A 12,395-nucleotide genomic window follows, 5' to 3' on the forward strand; every position below is an offset into this window, starting at 1 on the left:
CCTCATAACAACTCGCGCTTTGTCTTTGATGAACATCCTCCTCCTGCGTTTTTTCTTTCCAAATATACCAAGCAAATGGCTCAGAAGAAGTGAGATCTCTTTCACGGCTCGAGGGACAGAGGCTGAGTGCATACAACGGTCTAAGGCAAATGGCAAAAGGGTGGTCTAGACGGCCTCTCCTTTCATGAAACCGGGCATATAAGTGACACTATTTGTGCACACTCGAGATATGTGGAAATAGAAATAGGCAAAATGCACCACGAGCCCCTTTATGAAACCTGTGAAGAATCGAGAGCTCATAGGCTGGTCGCTGCTGCCAACTCATTGGTACAAGGTTCGCACTAACGGAACATAAAGGCGGAACCCTGGGAATCCTTCAGTAGGTGGAATCGTAGGCGATAGGTCCGGTGATTGTATTGAGGGATTCTCGGAGAGAATTGGGCATCGTTCAGCTCTGTGTGCAGAATAGGGGGCCATTACTAAATCCTCGCGTCAACGAAGCGAGATTGGGTGAACACAATTCAACACGCAGCTCGCGAAGGAAACATGTGCGTCAACTGGCAAGCGAATTCAGGTTTTTCCCAGGGGCCGGACTTCGTTATACATTTGAGTCTTCCTGTGGGTGTTCAGAACTAACGCGTTCAGGAGACAAAGTGGGCGTTATGAGGCCTAGAGTTGTAATCTGTGATGTCCTTTCACCTTCCATTACACCCAAAAAGGAAAATATGATGCTGGCCTTCGGACACTGCAGCAACTTTTGTTGTGAACCTGCTCAGCAGATGCCAAAGTTCATGAACGACGAGAAATCAATCTCTGAATAATCCTGTTAATGAGAAGAATCCAGTTCGCTTTCCTAGCCAAAGTGTCCATCAAATGCACATTCACCACAATAGGATGGGATCCAAAGCTGATACAGAAAAATTGACATAAGATTACTACAAGTGCGAGACAGAACTCAAATGAATTACTTGATAAAAGATTGGACTCTGATACAGAAAAATTAATATAAGATTACTACAAGTGCGAGACAGAACTCAAATGAATTACTTGATAAAAGATTGGACTCTCAGGTTTCTATTCTGCCTTTTTTCTGCCTTTTATGCACTGAAAAATATGCCTCATGTGACATATAGTTACTCCTCATCCGAATCCGGTTCTACATCAATAATATCGGGGAAAAGGTCCATAGATGATTCGTTGTCCGGATTTACAATTATCTCCTTGCCCTTTCCAGAATCCGAAGTCCCCAGCATATCCTTTTCACCTGAAGCAGAAATGCCATCACCTCGAGTCACAACGACATTCCCTTCTAATCCGATTTCTCTATTTTCATGATCTACAGTACCACTGCTCAGTGGATCTGCTCTGGAATCTCTTTCAACACCTTTAGAAGTAGTCGCTATACAAGGAATCAGTACAGGTTCCTGTTGCGGATGTTCTTGAACTTTCCTAGTCGACTCTTCATGCTTTGGTGATTCCACAATACTAGGATTCCTCTCTTCCATTTCCATGTCATTCGCATCTACTTCGAGTGGCGATGCCCTGCTTTTCTCGGTAGTGCTTTTATCTAATGAGTCGTCATGTTCCTTTTCCGTGCTAATCGCTTGGGACGAGTCACCGCTCTCTTTGCTGTACTTAACTTTCTTAACCTGGTCATCTAATGGAGTCTCGGGTTTTTCCTGATTTTGAAGCCACTTGCTGTGGAGCTCATCATCATACGAATCAGGCAGAGTAAGCTCGGTCCTTTGTGAAAAAGCAACTACAGGCTGGCCACCAGAGTGCACATTTTCCGCGAATCTGTGGGAAAATCCCCCAAAGGAGTCGGTAGTTGCGGGCGAGTAATCTTCCAGAGGTAGCGCCCGAGGATGAATAAGTACTTCCAAAGCTAAAAGAGCATGTGCACAAAATTCAGCCACCTTTGTCCCTGTTTCTTGTCTTCCTGCAGAAAACCATTATACTAAGTCCATTAAAAGAAATTTAGAAGATTTCTAAGAGAAGTAATTCAATGGGTGATGAGCAGCGATTGCACTAGCAAGGACACGGCGATCTGCATCTCACGATGATGAAATAAGATATTGCAAGGATATGTCTAGCCAGTGAGGACAGAATTAAACCTAATCAGAAGGAACCACGATTGTTTCTGTCGATTAGCTGAGTGCAGGACAGATAGATGTTAATTCGTTAAGGTTGATAGGGATTTTTGAGGAATCTCAGAAGAAATGCGATAGCGGGTCATTTTGTAAATGACTCCTTTAATCAATTAAGTTATCTCAAATCAGCACAATCTAATCTATTCACGCAGTACATCAAAAAGTTGAAGTACATGTCCTTAGAAGTTCACCAATGACAACTCTGAATTGACCTTTATCTTCATGGACCATAAAAGGACGAAAAGAAAGGATTTAGGAGACAATTAAAAAGAAACTGCAAAAGGACAGACTTCATCAAAGAGGAACAAATGACTGGAAATAGATAAAACCATTTTCACGCATTGCATTTGCTGCATATGTATTGAATCCAATAGTAATCTCACCGTCAAACATCTAAATAATAAACTATAGTTCCATAATGAGGCAAACAGACATTAAAGGGAAAAGCAGTCATGCGACCTCACCGTAAGGAAAAGTGACCATGCGACCTCACAGAAAGCTTCCTTCGAAAGAATACTTTCTCCACTAGCATCTTCAAGAAGTAAAATAAAATAAGCAGCCTCCCCCTCTCTCTCTTCCAGCCATGATATGCCTTATTATTAATCATATCCCCATTACGATCTACGGGGAAGAAAAGAATTCCTTCTTTTTGCACACTATCACCATAGACATGCTTTTCTGAACAAACTTATTGCCCTCATGGCTTTCCAGAAAGACTCCTCTTGACAAGATTTAAGGAATAGTTTTCAATATCAAATGTATCAAAAATGAAACTCTCACTAATCCAACATCGAGCTCAATATTAGACAACTGGTGTAGTTTCCTCTGCATATGAATATAGTTCTGCCACTGCTACTTCTGTCACTATAGCCAATCATATATAATCACACAGAAAGGAAACTACGTGTCCGCCAATGAGAATTACCTCTTTGAAAGAGATCAAGACTTCTGGCTATATTTGCAGGCCGTACATGAGATTGAGAAAGAAGTGATGCCAATAGTGCCCTCAAGGCAGCAAGTTTTAATTTCTCCATCATAGATATTTGCTCATTCGGCATACAGATGCTATTTTCCTCAATGTTCCATCCATCATGAACTGAATTTGTTGCTACTGAAATCAAGAGTGCATCAACATTTTTCCTCCAAGAGTCGGACCTAAGAGCGCCACCCTGCGATCAACATGTCGAAAGCAAGTTATGGAAATAAGACAAACAATTATAAATTAACTAGATCAACAACAAAAATGTACACCTCCTTGATGGAACGCAAGATACTTTCCCTTGACATTTTCATTGAAAAAAGTGAGAGTTTGACACAAAATAAAGTGGAAATTTCACACTACCCCCTTTGAACAACCAAAGGTACAAGAACGAAATATTCCAGAGTTTATTTCATTTACCTGTATCCCCAAAACACATTTGCTAAGTTACAGAAATAAATCTCTTCATAAGAGGTCAAATATTAAGAATTTTTAGTTGAAAAGAAACTCATCCAGCATCATTATAATGATATATCCAGAAAGTCTACCCAGCAATTTATCTCTATGTCAAAAGATGAGGGCAGAATTCTCTATATGGACAACAGTGCACATATATGCAGCACTTACCACAGTAAGAAGAACCTCCAATGCCTCCAGTGCAGCTATCTTAACACTGGCAGGCACCACCAGATGATTCTTGGGTACTTCTCCAAAGCCTATTTCATGCTTATCCTCTAAAGATCTAGCTGCAGAAGCATGCTTCCTTTTTTTCTTATTTGGGAATGACACTTCATTGGCCCTCGACAGTGTGATGGGAAAAGCAAGGCCATTTTCATGATCAGGATTCAAATCAATGAAAACATTGTTGATTACTTCCTGTGTCAGGAATTTTGCTATACCTGTTAAGAAATTATATCAAGGCAATTACCAGTCGAGCAGAGGTAGAGATATTGACATAAGAAAAGAAAATCAGGTTCTATAATAGAACTATATCATTAAAAACCAATGAGATGAAATAATAGAACCAAAAGGTGGAACAGGGAAAAGGCAGAACAAATGACTAACTGTTATTATTTAGCAAAAAAAATGACTAACTGTTATTAGTGTCAACGGCCTTACAAATAATTGCAACACCTCAAAACAAGGATTGAATGTTGCAGTGCTTCAGAACTTGTAAATCAATCGTTTTGGATGAAAGCAATAATTAACTTGCATCACTAATATTAACCCATACGTGGGTATTGTACAGAATCAATCTGCAGCAGATTGAGCTGTAAAAGTCACAAACTTGATGGATGCTGAATTGGCATTTGATTGACTCCTTAAAATTTGGGTTGGTTTTTAGTTTTAGCTTTTGTCCAGAGAGCCAAAAGGGTCTTTTGTTTTGGCTTAAAGCCAGACCAAACACCCCATACAATTCCTCTAGGTTTGTGTGCACATATTCATAGAGATGGAACTCTCTGTTGTCAATGATCAAACAGGTTCCTTCCTTACATATCCTGACAAGCATGACGGCACCATCTACACCAATATTTCACATCTTCCTTCAAGAGAAAGAAGTTCCAGGTGGTACAGAGAGAGGCCAAGTTAGCTGATTCTGAAGTTCTATATTTGATATTTGATCTCTCTTTCCAGGCCACTGCTTTCAGGGGAAGCAGGGTAACACAATAGTTACTTTATAACCTAATCCGAAAAATAAACTGACATAATCTGAACAGCCGAAAAGGGAAAAAGCATGCGTAGTCCTAACACAAGTGCCTTACCTACGCCCATGGACATCAGCAAAGTTCTTATGATTGAGTAGATCTTTACCCTTAACTCTGGCAATGAGCAGTTTTTGAAATATCCCATAATAAGTCGGACAATATATGCAGCATGAGGCAACATTTGACTGCACAAGAATGTAGACTTGATGTCATTGAACAACAGAAAACGAAGAGAGACCAATGAGGAACATGAGGAAAGAGGACAAATACATTGCAAGATTTTACTATATAGAATCATTGTAAAACCTCTGTCCAATTTTGCAGAAACAAGAGCATGAAGGACAAGCAGCACTTAAAGCAACCATATCGTTATGTTGAGGCCACCTACTATCAAGCACCTTGTTCTACTCATCCACCAAAAACTCAAATGGTGCCTCAGTACATTCCCAATTCTCACCTAACTCAAGCCAAATCAATCGACAACCCAATGATTTTCTTCGTGATGGCCCAGTTGACACCCTTGCCATGCCCATTATCCCATCACTTTTAGTCTATTCTTATATGGCTGTGCCCCAAACCAGTAATGCACGTAAAATAAGTCGTATTACATAGTTCTGGAGACAACATCACTGCTTAAGCATTTAAAAAATCTACCTTGGATAAAATGCTTACTTCGTCCCACGAAAAGACTGTAGAAGCACAATAGGCAGAAACTGATTACCTGCGCATGCCTTTTGTCAATGCAATTAGCAGATCCAAAGCATCTGAGTGAAACATTGGAAGCTCTGAACAGAGAGATTCTTGTTGTGTGGCCGTGACAAAGGGCAATAAGCTTTGAGAGACAGAGCCATCCACCATTAGCACTCTTTCGATAAGGGCTAACACTGCTTTAACAGGAATATTCACCTGTTCTCACAAAGAAATATTTGTCAAAATTAACAAAAGCAAGAAAGAAGATTTGTAATATATTCTCAATCATCAATAGTTCTAAGGTTGCACTTAAAGATTAAACCTATGTTTCTCTCTCATGAAGTTGAGAAAAGGTGCAGAGACGATGGTCACTACCTGAACAGGATAAGGATTTGTAAGCATCTCACAACCGCAAAGCATAAAAGCAGACACACTGGATGTTAGCAATCTCTTCAGTCTTTTTGTGGCCTCAACAGCTGCTTTGTCAATAGTCTTGCAAAATCCTAAGGGTGTTGGTGGATCTTTTCCCGGTGGAACCAATAAGTTGACAACTTTGGTACTTTTGGTTTCTGCGACATGCAAAAAACATAAGTCACAACACCAGATTTCCTGCACTAACACCGGATAATATAAGTATGTATGTCTGTTATGTATGTTTTGCTAACCTTCCTCTAGGCATTGAAAGGCATCATTCAGATGGCCATCAATTAAGAGAAGGATCTTCTGCATCAGTAAAGACCAGGTCTCCTCATCTCCTTTTGCTTGGGGAAGAATTGCTAAGCAGTGAGTAAGCTTCTGAAAGGTGAGCAGCAGAAATACATTAAGAGAGAATATACCTCAGAACAACCCATCATGTGCTCCAAAGCTTGTCAGTCGATCTCATACAAGAAACAAAGACTAGAAAAGAGAAGCACACTAACCTTTAACAAGCAAGTACTGCACTTCCCTGACATTATCTTCGAAGCAATAGTTGTCTCAACCTGCAAAATGCAGAGGAAGTATGTCATAGAATGCATGAGCGATTAAAAAATTAACCCAGTTGGGAGGTCTAGCCAACTACTGCAAACTACTGCCTCTTCACATAAATCTGACAATTAGCTTTACTTCATCCAATGCATTAGCTTACTACTCTTTTCACAGTTGATGTTTGGACCACATAAGGTTATTATCTAAATGAGTTCAGAACTATCTTTACTATAAGTGATTCTTAAGTTCTCAAGTGCTTTTATATACACCTACAATCTCCCACTTCAGTATGATAAAAGGAACCAACAAAGAATGTGCAACAGCAGCAGCAGTGCAAATATCAGTCATTCAAATAAATTTCAAGAAAAATCTTTTCACAAGTGTTTATGTATTTAAAAGTTTGATTAAACTTGGAGCTGTTAAATTTCAAGCCAGAAGGCAAACATGACTGTGCTCTCACATGCTTGGCATATCAGTATGCCTGACAGAAAAGACTCTAGCTAAAGTATACCCGGAAACTCACACTGTCATAATGGCGATGGATGGCAGAGGGAAAGTAACATATAATGCTGCACAACATGTTAGCTGCTCCATCCTGCAAACATCACAATAACAATAGCAGTTGGAAATCCAAAAAGAAGGCTAAAACTACCACAGGTAAACACGCCAAAAAGAATGTTTTTGGCATTATTATGCAGAAAACTTTAAACACGTTGAAGAACGTGTTCAAAGCTCAGAGAGAGAGAGTGAGAGAGAGAGAGAGAGAGAGAGAGAGAGAGAGAGAGAGAGAGAGAGAGAGAGAGAGAGAGAGAGAGAGAGAGAGTCTCGTCATCATAGACTGCAAAATGCTATGCAAGCAATGGCATACACATGGCAGGATTACCAACCTAAATTTGACTTGCACTAAACAACCTGGGTTAAATTACAACAGCAGTCTATGCACTTCCCAAATTCTGAAGAAGTTGCACTGTACTTTTTACAGTCAAGACCCCCAGCACAGGTAACTCTGCAATTATGTTAAGGGATGGTCAAGTGAAAGCAGATACATAGCCACTAGCCACATTGCATAGCATCAAGGGTGAAAATGTAGTTTACTTTCCCCGCAACTACGTATGTTGCTGCCAAGATGTGAAAGATAGGTAAATTGCTGACGCTACAAGTACATAAGCAAACTGCAGTAATCCAAAACCATAAGGACCATCATATTCAGACCCACCAAAAGTTTGGTTAGCTGCTTACAAGATCAGAAGATTTTGCCTTAATTCTATCCAAAAAACTACCATTCAGAAAGAATGATATGTTTCGGGCATGCTTCAAGAAAAGCATTGCATTATATAAAAGCATAACATCAGAAGTTGCAATCCCAACAATGTAAGATCTCCTTAGAGTGCCTCCAATTGAAAAACCCATCAGTTCAAAAGTTCCATTTCATAAGTGCAACAGCTCCTCCAAGTAGATTGTGTACCAATGGCATAGTGCGAGTTACCACATTAGGTATTTCACATTTAAGGATATATCAAGAAACTAGACATAAAGCACCAATTTGTGCCCTGGGTAGAAGAGATAAATTTTCGAAATTGCTGTTGTTGTGAACACTTATATGAATCATAAGCTTAAATCACAATGCTTTGAACAGCAATTGCAACATTTACAACCTCTAAGTTACTCTAACAATCACATCCACAAGCACAAAGGCCTTTCTCCACCTTTCAGTTTGCAGAGTTTATAAATAAAAGCAAAGTATGATAGAACATTTAGGTTGACATTGTAGAAAAAGCAAAAGAAGATAATTACTAACCCATTGAGCCTCCGATCCGTCTTCATTTAAAAGCTTCAAAAATGGTTGAATTAGCTTCCCAGAAAAACTAATACCATCTTTCTTCACGTTGGGAAACTGACCTAACCTAGTCCAGGAAAATAAAGCACATGATGACTAAACAATGCATCAGTTAAACAAGATCTACGATTCTCACATAGTTCATGGTCAACTAACGGATGGTGGCATAGATGTTGCTTGAAGTAACTATATAATAAAAAATGCATGAAGGGAGTCATTATCAGCTGTCACTTTCTCACTGCCTTCTCCTTTTCCTTTTTCAGTAATTTTGATGGGAAATGACCAATTAATCTCATAAAAACCTTCCACCAATGAAGGTTTTCAATATCCAATAAACTCAGCAGGAATCTCAAATTTCCTCACATTTAAAACGAAGCTAAGTCATTTGTTCTATTAAGGAAAAACACAAGGATCATGAAACCACTGGTCAACAGGATTGAGAAGATGCGACTAAGCACAATTATCAAATGATAACATCACCATTGTCATCAGCAGCTAAGCTGTTTGCATTAGGGGTGAGTATGGTTCCAGGGTAGAACTTGAAACCTGAGAACCTGACCTGTGGGAACCTGCAGGTTCCAGGTTTCAAGGTATGCAGGGTAGGTTCTAGCTTCCAAAAATTGGAGAACCTGTTTCGACGGGTAGGTTCCAGGTTCTAGGTAAGTGGAACTTGGAACCTGGAAACTGGAACCTGAAACCTAAAAGAGTTTTTTATGTTTTTTCTTAATCTATGTCTTTGTGTGATCCTGCGGTGTTTCATGGTATTAAATAATGAGTATATAATCTGGAACCACTAGTCTGAGCTTTCATTTTATGACATGTTAATGTTTCATATTCTTCGTGCGTCTAAATATAAGTTGTGGTAGCAACAAATGGTAATCATTAAAGGTGATGATTCACTGCAATTGTTCAATTAATAATACAGATGGAACCTGAGTAGATCTTGGAACCGACCCTCGAACCTGTGATATGGTAGGTTCTAGGTTCTAAAAAATGAAGACTATTATCGTGAGTAGGTTCTAGGTGGAACCTATATGGAACATGGAACGGCTCACCCCTAATATCGATTCATGCAATGACTTCTCATTTTAATTGTATTTGTTTGAACCGTAATGCTAAGAAAACTAGTATTTTGTATTCTCTTTTGTGAATGACAAGCTTCTTCAGTATTGTTGCGTTCATTTTCATAATAAAATAAAATAAAAAAAGAACCTATTAAACCCTGGAATCTACCCTGGAACCTGTGACAGGGTAGGTTCCAGGTTCCAAGTTTCAAAAAATGAGGAACCTGTACCCGAGGGTAGATTCCAGGTTCCACTTGGAATCTGTAAGGAACCTGGAACCGCTCACCCTTAGTCTGTATCTAAGTTTGGCTAAATATACGCCTGTACACATGCCTTCTAGGCAGTACCACAAGAACTCTTGTTTAAGTCAAAATGCAGATATACCATTAGTCACCCCAGTAGCAATAAAGACAGCTATTCATTGAAAATACAAGTGCCAGGGTTTTCAGAATTTTTTGATCTTTTGCGGTTAGTTTAGCATAAGTCTTGCGCGCACTTGATGCTCTTTATGAAAAGCTAATTATTTGTAAAAAATCTTCTTTATAGATGAACATTCTTGATAATCAAAAGATAATATATGAGATATGTGAAGTAGCAGACAAAGTAGATCCAGATTCGTTTATACTTATAATGAACTCTTCAATGACTTCTGGTAACACAAAATCTGCAATTACTTGATTCTTACCCACAATACAGTGCCACACTTTCTTAACTAACAACAAGAAGTAGTGAATGAGCTGGATTTTCTAATTCCATAAGTAGAAGGACAAACGAAAAACAGAAGACAACTCACCTTGTAAACAAGTCCGAAAGCGAGGCAATAGATGCCACTCTCACAAACTTGGAAACTCCTGGTGCCTATCAAAAAGATGAAAAGAAGAGGGTTTTTAAACTCCAATAACAACAATATTCGCTTCTTGTCATTCTCTAAGCCTAGCATCTTATCATCAATGATTACTGTCCCTCAGTTGAAAAAGAAGAAAGAGGAAAATGAAAGTATAACCACAAATACAAGTCAGATACCTGAACGTGCACATGAAGTTTCTGAAACCAAGAAGAATAAGATGCCAAGAAACGGTGAGAGCTGCAGTCTTGGCAAGTTATGCCCAGCAAACAGACTCCTGCCCAACATTTGTCTGGCTAGAAGAGAATCGCTTGCTCAGATACATAAATACGGAGACTAAAATTCCCAAATTCCAAACAAGCAATTGCAAAGCCATCGTAAAGGGTTAAGTCAGCTTTCATTAACAAAGTCTGTGTTCCACCAAGGGTGTACATAATCACAAAATCCAACAGATCCCATCTACTTTACATGTAAGCAACAAAAATTTCTTCACCAGGTTGCAACAGATCATCCAAGACAGCCGGAAAAAGTACCGATTCCTCCAAAAAGGAAGAATAACCTAATAAAAGAAGTACATTCAACCTAATTAAGCAGTAAGCAGTCATATCCATCCGTCCCTCGCAACTCGGCCATAATACTACTTCTTCTTTTTTCGAATACGACGGAAGGACAGCCATAGAACTTCATTTTGAATGAGCTATCATATAGCATGCAATTCACAATTCCAATATCATTATAAGCAAGCAACACTAAAACCAAATGAAAAAGGATGTCTCATTCTGCCAGTCTAAACTACAAAAGCATTCTAACAGGGGAAAAAGAAAAAAAAAACAGGAACTTTAGTCAAACAAAAGTATGAGCTTCCATTACCGCAGAGCCAACATTATCACAAAAAAAAACAAGACAGGGCGGAGATCATTACCACGTCGCTGGAGACCAGAAACAGCAGCCGGTCGACCCAAGCATCCACCGCCCTCTTCCAGCTCTCGACCAGCTTCTCGTCCGTGGACTCCTCGAACGACTCGGACAGCAGCTTGTGGACCCTGAGCGTGGCGATCACGCTCGCGAGCTCCGAGGGGTCCGAGAAGGGACGCGAATCGTCCGGGACGTGCTCCCTCAGGAGCGTCGAGAGCAGCCGCGGCTTCAGGGCGACGTCGTGCATGTTGCCGAAGTTGCCGCGGGCCGCCATTGACGTCGGAGGTATCCGAGCCCAAGCCGGCGATGGCAGCGACGGGGAGAGGTTGATACGGGTGAAGAATCGGAGGAGCGGCCAGCGGCGAGGGGCGACCGCGGCGGGGTTTTGGGTTTTACGCAGGAAGCCGTCGCGCAGGGAGAGATTTTGTAGTTTCAGTGGCGGAAAGGAGTGGACAGTCGCTGAACCTGATCAGGCAAAGCCCGAGCCCAAGCCCAAGTGGGAGGATTTTGGGCCAAGTGAACATCCGGCCCAATAAGAGAAAGAAACAGAAACAGAAAATAAAAAAAGCGAGAAAAAGAAATCGTTTTGATTACAGGCTATTCCTGGCAGATCGCCGGCCGGCCAGCAATGACTGAACCACCATTGTTTGCAATTTTCGGCCAATTTAGGCAAGATAAACTACATAGGAATATCATGAAAACATTTAAGACTGATTGGTCAAATTGAAAAGTTTATGACTGATTGGGTAATTTATTTTCACTAAAAGAGTTGGTAACTTAAGCCGTACAAATACATATTTGTAAATTACTGGAATTGTCAGTTATTTTGAAAAATTTTAATTCTTTCGTAAAGAATTCTTCACTTTGCTCAGCATATAATTACCGGCAAACCGTTGGAAGAGTTAGTACTTTTGAAACAATCAAACAAATGTGGTAACTAAAGTCACATATGAGTCGGCAATTTCATATAAGAGTTGGTGTCTTTAACAAGTCAGTACGCTGCGGAAATAAAATTACAAAATTATTAAGAAGAGTTGGTTATATCGAAACAATCTAATAAACGTTGGTAATTGACTCAAATAAGAGTTGGTAATTTCATATGATAATTGATAACATAAACGTGGACTTGATAGAGTCGGGCGAAATTGTATTCCCGAAGCAATGAGCAATGGATGAGGAAGGCGAGCGGGAACCCGAAGATGTCGATTATAGTCTGTCGTCGTCGTTTAGCAAACCGAAAGTTC

General features: G+C 39.9%; 1 protein-coding gene across 3 annotated transcripts; it reads right to left on the minus strand.

Moving 5' to 3' along the window:
• Positions 1 to 542: 542 nt before the first annotated feature.
• LOC115676223 (uncharacterized) lies at positions 543 to 11,556 on the minus strand. 3 transcript variants are annotated; one of them, XR_008816988.1, is made up of 14 exons: positions 11,159 to 11,556; positions 10,416 to 10,532; positions 10,186 to 10,250; positions 8,290 to 8,395; positions 7,015 to 7,086; positions 6,446 to 6,505; positions 6,191 to 6,320; positions 5,901 to 6,094; positions 5,557 to 5,741; positions 4,893 to 5,020; positions 3,757 to 4,028; positions 3,076 to 3,319; positions 1,048 to 1,939; positions 543 to 907 (listed from the first exon to the last, which is right to left on the minus strand). XR_008816988.1 is itself a non-coding variant. In XM_030599104.2 (13 exons), the coding sequence occupies exons 1-13, from the start codon at positions 11,423 to 11,425 to the stop codon at positions 1,134 to 1,136; spliced, it is 2,646 nt and encodes an 881-aa protein (XP_030454964.1). In that variant the 5' UTR covers positions 11,426 to 11,556; the 3' UTR covers positions 943 to 1,133. The 3 variants fall into 3 exon arrangements, 2 of the variants coding, with proteins under 2 accessions (XP_030454964.1, XP_056169293.1); XM_030599104.2 differs by lacking the exon at positions 543 to 907 and having other exon boundaries at positions 943 to 1,939; XM_056313318.1 differs by lacking the exons at positions 543 to 907; positions 8,290 to 8,395 and having other exon boundaries at positions 943 to 1,939; positions 10,416 to 10,528; positions 11,159 to 11,299.
• Between the last annotated feature and the right edge of the window lie 839 nt (positions 11,557 to 12,395).

The sequence above is a fragment of the Syzygium oleosum genome, unplaced genomic scaffold, assembly GCF_021117445.2.
Source record: "Syzygium oleosum isolate NSW1041296 unplaced genomic scaffold, Sole_v2.1 Sole_v2.07, whole genome shotgun sequence".
Classification (NCBI taxonomy): Eukaryota; Viridiplantae; Streptophyta; class Magnoliopsida; order Myrtales; family Myrtaceae; genus Syzygium; species Syzygium oleosum.